The following is a 15,201-nucleotide window of genomic DNA, read 5'->3' on the forward strand; positions in this document are numbered from 1 at the left end:
GAGTAGTAATCATCAATATGATGAAGCTTGGATGTCACTTCACTGACCCTTTTAAATAAATAAAAACACTATTTATAAACAAATATTTAAATCCATGCTTGTGTTCAAACTGTGATCCGAATGTGATGAGATGTGTTTGTGTGGCGTTTTGTCGAAGCCCGGTATGTGAACAAACAGACAGATGTGAGTTTTAGATCACATTATCATGTGGATTTGGAATCAAATGTGGTCTGTTATGACGGTGAGAGACAACATAGTCTGTAGGAATGAGAGTGGGCGTGTGAGAGAAAGAAAGATGGACGGAGGGAAAGAGAGAAAAAGAGATTGAGCGAGAGAGAGAGAGAGAGAGAGAGAGAGATAAACAAACATAGTGATGAGCTCCATCTGACATAATGTCGGTGAATCACCACAGTGCGGCTAGGTTATGTAAAGAGATTTTCTCTCTCTCTCTCTCTCTCTCTCTCTCTCTCCTCCCTCCTGCCTGCCAGTAGAACACAACACAACCGCTCTGTGAATAACACCATCTGACCAACAGCAAACACAGTCAAATCCATGGGCACCATCACATTCAGCAGATGCCCAGATGTGGACCGCAGCAATGCAATGCAGCTATCTCCCCATTCTCTTGTTGGTGCTAGTTCTGCCCATCAGCAAGGGAGACTATGTTAGGGCTGCATTAGGGCCACCGTACTTGACTCCAAAGGCAATCCAACTCAAACTGTAACCAAGGACGATGGCTTGTATGGCTACAATTCACCACAATGGGAGCGGAAAGGAATCGCGATGGCACCTGCACCGAATCATGGAGTGGTGGAACGCCAGGGCTGTGACCCCTACACACACTTACTGGTTCCCCCCGGACAGGACACTGGGTGGCCCTGCTGCAGCGTGGCAACTGTACCTTCAAGAAAAAGATATTCAACGCCCCCAGGAGGCCACCGTCCTAATGGCCCATGAAGGTACGGCTGATACGGTGGCTGTGATGACCACCGAGTATACGGCAAGGAGATGGTGGGCCGGCTAGAGAGGAACCTGGAGGTGCTGGTGAGTAAGTTAGTTAGTGTGTAACCCTAACCTGGCATCTAAGGAGCATGAATGAATCCTATGATTGCTGATTAGAGGTAGAAGTGATAACTGACTTAACCCAGAGTTCTTCAATGTGACAGATAGTGTGGTCCAAAAGGGTTACTTCACTAGAATTCTTTAACATCAATAGTCAGTCTCTACCTTGGAACCGCAGCTCAATTTCTTTCTTTCTTTCTTTCTTTCTTTCTTTCTTTCTTTCTTTCTTTCTTTCTTTCTTTCTTTCTTTCTTTCTTTCTTTCTTTCTTTCTTTCTTTCTTTCTTTCTTTCATTTTCTCTCTCTCTCTCTCTCTCTCTCTCTCTCTCTCTCTCTCTCTCACACACACACACACAGTATTCACATTCTGGAGAGACTTAAGGTCACTCTGTTGTCATTAATATATAATCTGAGTCTATAAGTGTTGAACATCCAAAATAGTTTCAGAAAACAAAGCTCAAGCACCAAGGAGATAAGATGCATTTGTGTGTTACATAAATTACATATTTTATTTATTTAAAATAGTACATTTACAAAAAACACACTGCAGTTTGGCATACCTGGTATCAAGCAGAAACGGAGTTGAAAAATAAAAATAATTTTGGTGTCCATCAATATTACAAACGTACAGTATCATATTTATGCTCATATATATTATGTTAACTAATAGCAAAGACAATTCGCCTAATCAAGACCAAATGAAATCTGTGTGACACGATACCCTTTGGATTGATCATTTTAGAATGTCAGTGTACTAGCTAGTACACAGTGCAGGTTTTAATCATGACCAGAGGGACCACCTATGTGCCAAACTATCCTAGGTAGATTTAAAGCAGCATAATTCTGCGGTTCTGGTGAGACCTGGCAAAATGTTTCACAAACTCATCCATGTTGAGGGAACGTGTCCTCCTTGACTCAACACTGACAATTCTGAGGTGACTTACCCTATAGAACTGAAAAAGTGTGTGTGAGCAAGGAGGCCTACAAACCTGACTCAGTTACACTAGCTCTGTCAGGGGGAATGGGCCAAAATTCCTCCCAACTTATTGTGGGAAGCTTGTGGAAGGCTACCCAAAATGTTTGACCCAAGTTAAACAATTAAAAGGCAATGCTACCAAATACAAATTGAGTGTCTGACCCGCTGGGAATGTGATGAAAGAAATAAAAGCTGAAATAAATAATTCTCTCTACTATTATTCTGACATTTCACATTCTTAAAATATAGTGGTGATCCTAACTGACCAAGACAGGGAATTTTTACTAGGATTAAATGTCAGGAATTGTGAAACTGAGTTTAAATGTATTTGGCTAAGGTGTATGTAAACTTCTGACTTCAACTGTATTTGAGAATGCTGTTCATTGACTACAGCTCAGTGTTCAACACCATAGTGTTCATCACTAAGCTAAGGACCCTGGGACTAAACACCTCCCTCTAAAACTGGATCCTGGCCTTCCTGACGGGCCGCCCTCAGGTGGTAAGGGTAGGGAACAGCATATCTGCCACGCTGATCCTCAACGCGGGGGGGGGCCTCAGGGGTGTGTGCTTAGTTCCCTCCTGTACTACCAGTTCACTCGCGACTGAGTGGCCAAGCACGATTCCAACACCATCATTAAGTTTGCTGACCACACAACAGTGGTAGGCCTGATCACCGACAATGATGAGACAGCCTATAGGGAGGAGGTCAGAGACCTGTAGTGTGGTGCCAGGACAACAACCTCTCCCTCAATGTGAGCAAGACAAGGAGATGATCGTGGACTACAAGAAAAGGAGGGCCGAACACGCCCCCATTCACATCGATGGGGCTGTAGCGGAGCGAGTCGGGAGTTTCACGTTCCTTGGTGTCCACGTCACCAACAAACTATCATGGTCCCGTTGGGTTCTGAGAATATGAAATATACTCATTCATGTCACTGAGGGAGAGAGCTTAATGTATAATGTTTACATTACGTCAGGATATGTTAGTGTTAGCCATCAGGGCACCTATGGGAGGAAAAGAGACACAGTCTGGTACGAGTCAATATGACAGCTGTGAGTTGGGGAGGAGTGAGCACTTTGGGGCAGAGATCAGGTCAGATGAAGTGAGGAAGAACAGATATCACTAAGGTTCTGTCTAGCAACAGAGATGCACTGGCTGTTCAGATGTGTAGGAGGAGACTCAGCAGAGGAGAAAGGGTTAAATATCAGTGCTTGTGTGAATATGTCTTCTGTCTGTCCAGCTGTTCGATCATTTGGGGAGAATAAACCTGGTTTAAGCTTTCATAGTTTCCGTCCAGTTCTTACTCTGATATTTAGAAACCAACAGTCCAAACACACCAAGACAGTCGTGAAGAGGCACGACAACACCTTTTCCCCCGCAGGAGACTGAAAAGATTTGGCATGGGCCCCCAGATCCTCAAAAAGTTATACAGCTGCACCATCGAGAGCATCCTGACCGGTTGCATCACCGCCTGGTATGGCAACTGCTCGGCATCCGACAGTAAGGCACTACAGAGGGCAGTGCATACGGCCCAGTACATCACCGGGGCCAAGCTTTCTGCCATCCAGGACCTCTATACCAGGCGGTGTTAGAGGAAAGCCCATAAAATTGTCAAAGACTCCAGTCACTAAAGTCATGAACTGTTCTCTCTGCTACCCCACGGCAAGTGGTACCTGAGCACCAAGTCTAGGTCCAAAAGGCTCCTCAACAGCTTCTACCCCCATGTCATAAAACTGCTGAATATTTGATCAAATGGCCACCTGGACTATTCACATCAACCCCCCCACCCCCTTTTGTTTTTACACTGCTGCTACTGGCTGTTTATTATCTATGCATACTCACTTTACCCCTACCTACATGTACAAATTACCATGACTAACCTGTTATTTTATTGTGTTACTTTTAGTTCATTTTTTACTTCAGTTAATTTAGTAAATATTTTCTATTTCTCTATTTCTTGAACTGCATTGTTGGGCTCTTAAAAAAATACTAAATAATAAAAAATAAAATAAATGATTTGATGTGTGTGTGTTAAAGAATGGTCCAACACACAAAGGACATCCAGCCAACTGGACACAACTGTGGGAAGCATCGGAGTCAACTTGGGCCAGCGTCACTGTGAAACGTTTTCAACACCTTGTAGAGTTCATGCCCCAACGAATTGAGGCTGTTCTGAGGGCAACTCAACATTAGGTAGGTGCTCCTAAAGTTTTGTCCACTCGGTGTATACGTTCTTGCGCTTACACTTGCACTTATCTTTTGTTACTATCACTGACTTTGTTGATATTGTGGAACAGTTTGACTTACTGTGACTGTGATATGTGGTGGGTTTACCTACCTTAAGATGAACGCATGAACTAAGTTGCTCTGGATAAGTGTCTGTTAAATGGCTAAAAAACAAAACAAATGTATCACTTCATAATATCCCCATAGAACAGAGACATCTAGTGGTTAAATTATACATTGGCGCTTCACTCGTAAGTGTACACATTTATTGAATTAACTTACATTTTACTTAGAAATTAGAAACAATTCAATCATGCAGTCAAATTAAAATGAGCAAATTATACAAATAAATCTTCTGAGAAAAGTTTAAAGCACTCAATGACCAAAGTGATATAAAAGTATGAAGTTATGCATTATATTAATATGAAAAGCCTTGCAAATAAATACATTTATTCAATTGGAAATTTTACAAAACTGATCTGCTTGGTGTATTTTCAATGTGGTTCTGTCTCCATGGAATTAAGAAACTAGTAACTTTTACCACATGAAAAGTTGATATCTTAACCAAATCTTAACCTTAATTCAAGAAACATCTTAGCCTTAATAAAAAAAATAATCTTTAGATAATTTACAGGAAATATTAAGATCCATAAATATAGTGTTGGATTTTTGCAAACAACCCATATTTGTATGAAGTTCCTTATACAATGTTTCAGCCAGAATGACACTCCCCAGTGACACAGCCTGTATTGACCTTTGAACTTTGTGTACATTTTGGGTGCTAATGTTCTAACCTAGTTTTCAGACTGCATTCCACTGGACGTCTCCACTACAAGAACAGCAAGAGGAACTGCCCCTCACTAACTTCAGGCTAGGCTCAAACCCTACACCCCAACCTGAGTACTCTGTTCTGCCACCTCTGGTCTCTTGGCTCTCCCACCCCTACAGGAGGGCAGCTCCCCCTCAGCCCAGTCAAAGCTCTTCTCTGTCCTGGCACCCCAATGGTGGAACCATCTTCAGAAAACATCTGAAACCCTACCTCTTCAAAGACTATTTTAAATAATCCCCCTCCTCACCTCAATCCCACCCCCCCTCAAAGAAACATTAAAGAAATCCCAAAATCCTGAACCAACACTTGCTCTTGACTCCACCCCCACCTTTCTATCTCTGACATTGCTGATAACTACTTTATTGAGAAAAAGAGAACTTACTATGACTGTGATATGTGATTGTCCCACCTAACTCTTACTGTAAATTGCTCTGGATAAGTGCGTCTCCTAAATGACTAAAATGTAAATGTTTATTTTTAGTGTTAAGTCAGTCTGTAACTGTAAGACTCTTCGTTACTTTAGCTGTTTATAGTGTGTGGACAACGTGTGTGTGTCCACTGTATGTCTTTGAGGAGTCACGTCTCCTCTTCATCTATGATAACCCTACTCTGCCTAGTAGTTGCGTGTGCACCGCGTGTGTGTTGATTAGATTAGTGTGTGAGTGAGAGAAAGAGAGATAGAGATAGGAGACGAGAGAGAGAGAGAGAGAGAGAGAGAGAGAGAGAGAGAGAGAGAGAGAGAGAATGAGAACCAGAATGAGAGTGTGTGTATACAGGTACACACATATTAGTGTGTATGTTCTCACACAGCCCCAGTCATACCCATCCTCCACTCCTCTCATCATGTGTGTCTCTTCATGTGCAGGGCCAGGTGGTCTGAGCGGGAGAAGGCTCTCTGACACTGCAGACAGACGTAGGGTTTCTGACCCGTGTGTTTACGGTAGTGACGGGTCAACTCGTCCGAACGGGCAAACTTCCACCCACAGCCCTCCCACGTACAGTGGTATGGTTTCTCTCCTATGGAATCAATAGCACACAAAAGCACATTGTTGATACAATGTGTTGATAATTCATAGTGTAAATTGTATTCTGTTCAATAGGGTTAATGCAATCAAAGATCCTTGGGACGTCCATACCCTAACCCCTATCCTTAACCTAACCCAACCTTAACCCTTACCTAACCCTAACCCTTTCCTTAACTGTTTTACATTTCAACTTCAATGGGTTGACGTCAGAGTTGGGACCTCCCAAGGATCGTTTAGACTTTTTCTATTCAATAGCCATTACTACTAAAAACCATGAATCATTATTCATCCATATGAAGTTGTCCATCATGCAGTTCTGCCTATTATCCACAATGTATTCTAATCCCTAGAATATGCATTAATGCCTCAATATCTGTGTAATGTATTCTAATCTCTGTATTCTTACCTGTGTAATGTATTCTAATCTCTGTATTCTTATCTGTGTAATGTGTTCTAATCTCACCTGTGTAATGTATTCTAATCTCTGTATTCTTACCTGTGTAATGTATTCTAATCTCACCTGTGTAATGTGTTCTAATCTCTGTATTCTTACCTGTGTAATGTAATCTCTGTATTCTTACCTGTGTAATATATTCTAATCTCACCTGTGTAATGTATTCTAATCTCTTATTCTTATCTGTGTAATGTATTCTAATCTCTGTATTCTTATCTGTGTAATGTATTCTAATCTCTGTATTCTTATCTGCGTAATGTATTCTAATCTCTGTATTCTTATCTGTGTAATGTATTCTAATCTCTGCATTTTTATCTGTATAATATATTCTAATCTCTGTATTCTTATCTGTGTAATGTATTCTAATCTCTGTATTCTTACCTGTGTAATGTATTCTAATCTCTTTATTTTTATCTGTGTAATGTGTTCTAATCTCACCAGTGTAATATATTCTAATCTTTGTATTCTTATCTGTGCAATGTATTCTAATTGATGTATTCTTACCTGTGCAACGTATTCTAATTGATGTATTCTGACCTGTGCAATGTATTCTAATCTCTGTATTCTTACCCGTGTAATGTATTCTAATTGATGTATTCTTACCTGTGCAACGTATTCTAATTGATGTATTCTGACCTGTGCAATGTATTCTAATCTCTGTATTCTTACCTGTGTAATGTATTCTAATTGATGTATTCTTACCTGTGCAACGTATTCTAATTGATGTATTCTTACCTGTGCAACGTATTCTGATGTAATTGATGTATTCTGACCTGTGCAACATATTCTAATTGATGTATTCTTACCTGTGATGTATTCTTACCTGTGCAACATATTCTAATTGATGTATTCTTACCTGTGCAACGTATTCTAATTGATGTATTCTTACCTGTGCAATGTATTCTAATTGATGTATTCTTACCTGTGCAACGTATTCTAATTGATGTATTCTTACCTGTGCAACGTATTCTAATTGATGTATTCTTACCTGTGCAACGTATTCTAATTGATGTATTCTTACCTGTGCAACGTATTCTAATTGATGTATTCTTACCTGTGCAACGTATTCTAATTGATGTATTCTTACCTGTGCAATGTATTCTAATTGATGTATTCTGACCTGTGCAACGTATTCTAATTGATGTATTCTTACCTGTGCAACGTATTCTAATTGATGTATTCTTACCTGTGCAACTAATTGATGTATTCTAATTGATGTATTCTTACCTGTGCAACGTATTCTGAATTGATGTATTTGATGTATTCTACCTGTGCAACGTATTCTAATTGATGTATTCTTACCTGTGCAATGTATTCTAATTGATGTATTCTGACCTGTGCAATGTATTCTAATTGATGTATTCCTACCTGTGCAACGTATTCTAATTGATGTATTCTTACCTGTGCAACGTATTCTAATTGATGTATTCTGACCTGTGCAACGTATTCTAATTGATGTATTCTTACCTGTGCAACGTATTCTAATTGATGTATTCTTACCTGTGCAACGTATTCTAATTGATGTATTCTTACCTGTGTGTGTGCGGAGGTGAGCCTTGAGGTGGGAGCTCTTGGTATAGGTCTTACTACAACCTGAGTATTCACAGCTGTGTAGAGCAGCTCTCTTCTTCGCCACAGTCCTGCGGCCGTTCTTCCCCTCCAAGCCACCAGGGGGAACCCCTGAGGAGGTGATAGCTAGGTGGGGCTGCTGGTGCTGGGAGTAGGGGAAGTGGTTGGAGGAGGCTTGTTGGTGGTGGTGGCCATGGAGGTTGTAGTCCCTCTGGCTGCGGCATAGACCCAGGTGGTGGGGGTAGTTTTGGAGGAAGCTGTAGTGGTGGGTTTGAAATTCAGAGGTCATAGAGGTTGTCATGGAGACAGGGGCTTGGAGGAATCTGCCATCTTGAAACGTCACCATGGAAGTGTGTTGTTGGGGGTAGTAGTGTCCCATTCCAAAGTCCCATGATTTGGCCTTAGTGAGGACAGCAGTGGCTCTATCTCTGCCATGTCCCTCCTGGTTGCTTCCGGGGTTGAAACCATACGGGTCCACGTTTGGTTGAATGGGGAATGATGATAATGATGATGATGACCGAACCTGTTGGTTGTAAAGTTCTGGTATGCCTGAACCAATGGTCTCTAAGGGGGTGAGCAGCTCAACCATCAGGCTACTGCTGCCCGTATGAAGCCTGTCTGGACTTATTTGGTCCGTCAACACCCCTCCTCCATCATGGTAGAGTCCAGTTTGGTCCGGTTGAAGAAGACACTGAGTGTTGTAGTCCAGAGAGGGGTTCAGCTCAGGTGATGGGCTGCTCCAGTCAGACAACAAGAACTCCATGTCCCATGAGGTTTCACTTTCATCGTCCAGGTGAGGAAGAACTGGCTGCTGGTCACTGGTGTTGCCAGGTGACATCCTCTTGGTTTGAGAGTCCAGACTGAGAGCGCCATCCTCAAATTTCCACTCCTTGTGTGACAGTACAAAAACATCAGTTCATATCGAGCCTCTCTTACTAACTTCACATAAATATGGAAATAACCAAACAACACCCACTAACAAAATAACTATTTTATAATTAAATCCTAGTTTTGCAATAACTTTCCAAATAAAATCCATTTGATATTTGAACAGATCTTAAATCAAAATACACATATTGTATTAAATGTGTTGGGGATATGAGGCTGTGCTCACAGGGCCTCTTCATTGCGAGTCAAAACATTTTGATCAAAGAAAAGTTGATGGCGTTTAGACACTCTGCTGTGAGCCCCAAGACTCACCCTCTTAAAACAAAGATATTCAAGTGACAACACTTTTAATTGTTTCGGCAAAATGTAGAAACCAAATAAAAGTAACAAGTGGAATACGTACCTTCATATTGTCCTCAGAGTGAACAAAGTTTGAGAAGGAGCTGAAGGATGGAAGCACAGCAGCTTGTGTCCCAGCCATCTGATCGAGTTAGACGTCAACTTCAGACAGGTTACAGTGGTGACAGTAATGTGAGGTTTGTCTTTTCTTTTACATGACCATCTCACAATGGTTAGACTCTTACAAACTGTAAGTAACCAGTCATCCTGAAAACAGTTACACCTGTCTGTTGTCCAGTTTGACCTGCCAAGTAGCCTACTTTCTTTTTACAGTTGTTGTCTCTCCATTCTACCCGTCTACCGTATCCCCCCCTCTTTCTCTCTCGGTTGTGAACGTGACTTCAAATCTTCTCCGTTCATGTATCTTCTGAAGACCGTTGGGGGGTGGGACATAAGTGTGTGTGTGTGTGTGTGTGTGTGTGTGTGTGTGTGTGTGTGTGTGTGTGTGTGTGTGTGTGTGTGTGTGTGTGTGTGTGTGTGTGTGTGTGTGTGTGTGTGTGTGTGTGTGTGTGTGTGTGTGTGTGTGTGAGTGTGTGTGCGTGAGTGTGTGTGTGTTCTATGCCAACTCCATGTCCTACTCCAGTCCTCTCTTCTTAACCAGGAGAAAGAGTGAATGAACAGTTGTGGCATCTCCCCCCTCGCTACCCCTCCCTGTTTTTGGATCCTGAGCAGAATTCTATGGCCAGCAAAACAATTCCAAACAGAAAGAGAATTGAAAAAGAACAACAAACAGATGTAATTCTAGCTAATGAATGTTATGGACTTCGTTTTGCACAAAACAACTGAACATGTCATTTCAAGTGTATTGGAGTTGTTGTTTCTCTGACATGTTATGGCGTACAGTGCCAGCAGAATATCATACTGACATTGGCCTCTTCATTCAGCTTCATGAACCAACTCAAACTCCCCTCCCCCACTACTAAAACTGCTACACACACATTGAGCAGCACACACACACCTCTGGGACATGTGGTTCTGAGAAGACCTGTGTGTCTAGTAGGTGATTATGTGCTAGGCTGTGTTTATCAGTGTGCATGGGGGCCCTGAGAGGCCCCTGTTTGACAACAGATAATGGTGCTGCTGACTACTGCCTGTCCCTGCTGACTGCTCCATAACACAGATAAAGACTCTCTCACTCTTTTTCTCTTTTTTTTTGACAATCTTTCACTTTCCGTCTACAGAGGAGTATTACTTGGGAAAAAACCTTGTGTTAGAAAGGACCTATGTAAGCTTGTTATGAATGCCCTATAGACACTTTTTACAAATCCTGTTTATATTATGGCACCGTCATTATAATGAATTGGTGCTATCATTAGTGTAATAAAGTTCAATGTACTGCATTGGTACACATGCATTGTAATAATAATCAGATTATATTCATGTAAAAAAGCTCAAGGACACAATGTTCATATATTCCAAGCAATTCAATTTTTTTTCATTGCAAGTATTGCTTTATGCAAATATATCTAATGTTTTGCTCTGTGTGTGTGAGAGATGCAGGCAGCTCAGGTGGGGCTCAGTCATCCTTGGGAAGGTTGGAAGAGCTGGTCCTGGACCTGAAAAACCTGATGCACTTTGTTTTCTTTTTTGTCTTCGGGTGGACAGACAGACAGACAGAAAGAAAAGATCTGTGTTAAAAAGAACTAAACAACACACATCTATTATGAACACACCAGACATCCATAGTAAATGATGATAATCACTCAGAAATGTCATTTTCTTTTGGATTCAATATTTTAAGGATTGTAGCTAGGTGGTTCTTATTTCTTATTTCTTCACCACCTGCTTCTCAACCTCCACGTCCTTCTCCACCTCCATCTCTTTCTCAACCTCCACCTCCTTCTCCACCTGCTTCTCAACCTCCTCCACATCCTTCTCCATGTGCTTTTCCCCTCCACCTCTTTCTCAACCTCTTTCTCCACCTCCACGTCCTTCTCCACCTACTTCTCAACCTCCTCCACATCCTTCTCCACATCCTTTTCCATCTCCACCTCCTTCTCCACCTACTTCTCAAACTCCTGCACATCCTTCTCCACCTTCACCTACTTCTCAACCTCCTTCACATCCTTCTTCACCTCCTTCTCCACCTCCATGTCCTTCTCCACTACCTTCTCCACCACCCCCTTCTCCACCTCCAGAGCCTTCACCTCCAGAGACTCCTTCCCCAGAGGCCCCACCTCTTAAAGATCTTCCTCCTCCAAAGGCTTCACCTCCGGGTCGAGGTTCAAATATACCTCCATGTAGCCGTTGAGGGCATTCATGTTTTCAATGTTATAGGTGGCATCAAAGTCCACAAAGAGCTTTGTTGACCTCCAATGGAGCTTGTGCTGGGCCACTTGGTGGTCTTGGCCAAACGCCCTCTTGTAGATCCTCATGAATTTTACACTGGGGCCGAACTGCAGACAATAGGCTGTGGTCAATGACTCTGGCAGGGGCTCAGAGAACAGCTCTTTCTCCATGGGGACATTGTCCGGGTTCTGATCAGGTTTTACGGGTTAGAAAATAAAAACATCTACAGTACATGACAAAAGTTTGGACAAACCTACAGTACACATTCAAAAGTTTTTCTTTATTTTGACTATTTTCTATATTCTAGAATAGTAGTGAAGACATCAAAACTATGAAATAACATGTAGTAACCAAAAAAGTGTTAAACAAATCATAATACCTTTATTATTTTATATATTTATATAGGCCAGGTCATCTGATGCAGCACTTCATCGCTCTCCTCCTTCTTGGTCAAATAGCCCTTACACAGCCTGTGAGGTGTGTTTTTGGTCATTGTCCTGTTGAAAGAGAATGCTGCAGAATGCTGTGGTATCCATGCTGGTTGTGTGCCTTGAATTCTAAATAAATCACTGACAGTGTCAACAGCAAAGCACCCCCACACCATCACACCTTCTCCTCCATGTTTCACGGTGGGAACCACAGATGTGTAGATCATCCATTCACCTACTCAGCATCTCACGAATACATGGCGGTTGGAACCAAAAATCTCAAATTTGGACTCATCAGACCAAAGGACAGATTTCCACCGGTCTAATGTCCATTGCTCGTATTTCTTGGCCCAAGCAAGTCTCTTCTAAATATGGGTGTCCTTTAGTAGTGGTTTCTTTGCAGCAAATCGACCATGAAGGCCTGATTCATGCAGTCTCCTATGAGCAGTTGATGTTGAGATGTGTATGTTACTGGAACTCAGTGAAGCATTTATTTGGGCTACAATCAGAGGTGCAGTTAACTCTAATGAATTTATCCTTTGCAGCAGAGGTAACTCTGGATCTTCCTTTCCTGTGGCGGTCCTCATGAGAGCCAGTTTCAGCATTCCAGGTGACTACCTCATGAAGCTGGTTGAGAGAATGCCAAGAGTATGCAAAGCTGTCATCAAGGCAAATGTTGGCTACTTTGAAGAATCACTTTTTTGGTTACTACATGATTTCACATGTGTTATTTCATAGTTTTGATGTCTTCACTCAAATTCTACAATGTAGAAAATAGTAAAAGTAAAGAAAAACCCTTGAATGAGTAGGTGTGTCCAAACCTTTGATTGGTACTGTATATTTATATACAGTCGGGGTCTCAACTTACTGTTGAGAGTTAGAATAATAGGTGCATAAGGTGCAATTTCGAAATTTGGTTGTGCATCAGCAGTGTCGCGTTGTTGACTATCATTAAATGTGAGGACTGTATAATATCAAATAAATTCTCTATGTGTAATTTAATTACACAATTTAACTAATCATGTATCTTTAATTAACTAGGAAGTCGGGGCACTACGGGAACATGTTGTTTATAGCGTTTCAATTTCCTGAATATAACTCTTCCAATATTTTCATATCTTATCAAAGCAGTCGCTTATTAATGAATATTACCTCATTAGTCTCAATACTGAACGTCGCAAACCCTTGGATATTGTCACGGTTTTCTTGCGGAGAAGGAGAGTCGGACCAAAATGCAGCGTGGTAATTTTGATACGTGTTTAATAACCAAATAAACACGAACAATACAAAAACAATAAACGTAACATGAAAACCGAAACAGCCTATGCTGGTGCAAACTAACACAGAGACAGGAACATCAGGACACTAAGGACAATCACCCACGAAACACTCAAAGAATATGGCTGCCTAAATATGGTTCCCAATCAGAGACAACGATAAACACCTGCCTCTGATTGAGAACCACTTCAGACAGCCATAGACTTAACTAGAACACCCCACTAAGCTACAATCCCAATACCAACACACCACATACAAAAACCCATGCCACACCCTTGCCTGACCAAATAAATGAAGATAAACACAAAATATTTAGACCAGGGCGTGACAGATATCTGCACGAACCATAGCATAGAATCACGAATCGACGACATACAAATAGTTATTTATTTGTAATTATTTATTTACTAACTAACTTAAAATAAATCACAGAATTACATGAACACACACACAAATAGTCACACATTGGTTACAACATGATACAAAGAAAAAGTCCCTAGCTGAGGAAACCGATATGATGGCTTGGTAGACAAAGGAAAGGGGTGGGGACCGCTCAAGAGCGGGAAACTCATGGAGGATTACTACACTCATAGAAATTGCTAATACTATGAACATGAATTTATTCAAAAATAAATTGCAATTTACATATTTACAAGTGTCTGCCTTTGTTGTCCCTCTCTGCGGTTGCCGGTCCGTCTGCTGGATAGTCATGGAGATCAAAGCCGTATGTTGTTAGAATGGATAATTCAGATTACCATTCGGAAATGTTCTTAGATCGGATGCGTTTACCAGACTGAAGTATTAAAACAGTGGTTGTCTGAATAATTGTTCTTTCGTTTGTATATTTCTTCACCATTTCAACGTGGGAATGATCTCCACGTTCTCTGGTCTTGTACTTTGGCACAGTTGCCAACCATTTCAACATGTAGCCCCCGCTTCATGTTTTCTGATCTAATCTACATTTTTTCAGAGGTGGGTTTTATACTCTGTGGAAGAAGGGGCGGTTCCAGGATGCCTAATGTGATGTCTGGTCACGTGGGCGTGGCCACTGACTTGGTTAAAACCTTTATATGAAGAACAATTTTCTCATTTAGAAGGCTAACTGTCACGAATCCCGCCGAAGATGGTGCCTCTTCCTGTTCGGGCGGCGCTCGGCGGTCGTCGTCGCCAGGCCTACTAGCTGCCACTGATCCCCTTTTCTGTTTCATTTAGTTTTGTCTGATTAGGTGCACCTGTTTTTTGTTTAGGTTTTGGTTTTTGGCTATTTAAACCCAGGATGCGCTCTGGCTTTTGTGCGGGCTTGTTTTCTGTTATTTGATGTGTGTGATTTCTGTGGAAGTATTTTGTTCTCGAACCTTATTGCGCCCGTGTGTGTGGCGTTGACCGACACTGTGGTTTTGGACTGGGTCTTATTGCGCCCGTGTGTGTGGCGTTGACCGACACTGTGGTTTTGGGAATAAACATTCCAGATATCAACTACTCTGCTCTCTGCGCCTGACCCCTCCACCCACTACTTCTAGAAGTACATGACACTAACATCACATTACATCTTTTCACAAATAGTTTCATATTTACTCATTCATTTTATACAAAATTCAGATAGAAAACGAATAACTGAGAAATGTACACTTCCAGAGATATCGTTATCTTGTCCTACTGCTTTCTGATGTCACAAAATAAAACAACTTCGACAGGATTGTTCTTTAATTACCCACGGACCATTCCCACATTCTCAAAATACAAATATTGTTTAATTATTCAAACTTTTGATGTCCAAGT

General features: G+C 41.4%; 1 protein-coding gene and 1 long non-coding RNA gene across 2 annotated transcripts; one reads left to right on the forward strand and one right to left on the reverse strand.

Annotated features, from left to right (window-relative positions):
• Nucleotides 1-476: 476 nt before the first annotated feature.
• LOC121840523 lies at nucleotides 477-5,360 on the forward strand. The gene is made up of 2 exons (XR_006079683.1): nucleotides 477-1,044; nucleotides 4,075-5,360. It is a non-coding gene; the product is annotated as an uncharacterized LOC121840523 (long non-coding RNA).
• Nucleotides 4,516-9,855, reverse strand: klf1 (Kruppel-like factor 1 (erythroid)). Its single transcript, XM_024407107.2, has 3 exons — nucleotides 9,432-9,855; nucleotides 8,105-9,029; nucleotides 4,516-6,109 (listed from the first exon to the last, which is right to left on the reverse strand). The coding sequence occupies exons 1-3, from the start codon at nucleotides 9,507-9,509 to the stop codon at nucleotides 5,934-5,936; spliced, it is 1,179 nt and encodes a 392-aa protein (XP_024262875.2). The 5' UTR covers nucleotides 9,510-9,855; the 3' UTR covers nucleotides 4,516-5,933.
• Nucleotides 9,856-15,201: the final 5,346 nt, after the last annotated feature.

The sequence above is a fragment of the Oncorhynchus tshawytscha genome, linkage group LG02 (assembly GCF_018296145.1).
Source record: "Oncorhynchus tshawytscha isolate Ot180627B linkage group LG02, Otsh_v2.0, whole genome shotgun sequence".
Classification (NCBI taxonomy): Eukaryota; Metazoa; Chordata; class Actinopteri; order Salmoniformes; family Salmonidae; genus Oncorhynchus; species Oncorhynchus tshawytscha.

Excerpts from the sequence above, each read along its gene's own strand:
- klf1 (XM_024407107.2), bottom strand. The coding sequence starts at position 9,509 with ATGGCTGGGACACAAGCTGCTGTGCTTCCATCCTTCAGCTCCTTCTCA. Across the intron at positions 9,030-9,431 it reads ACTCTGAGGACAATATGAAG|GAGTGGAAATTTGAGGATGG; the intron begins GTACGTATTCCA and ends CTGTCACACAAG. Across the intron at positions 6,110-8,104 it reads TCACCTCCGCACACACACAG|GAGAGAAACCATACCACTGT; the intron begins GTAAGAATACAT and ends TTGATTCCATAG.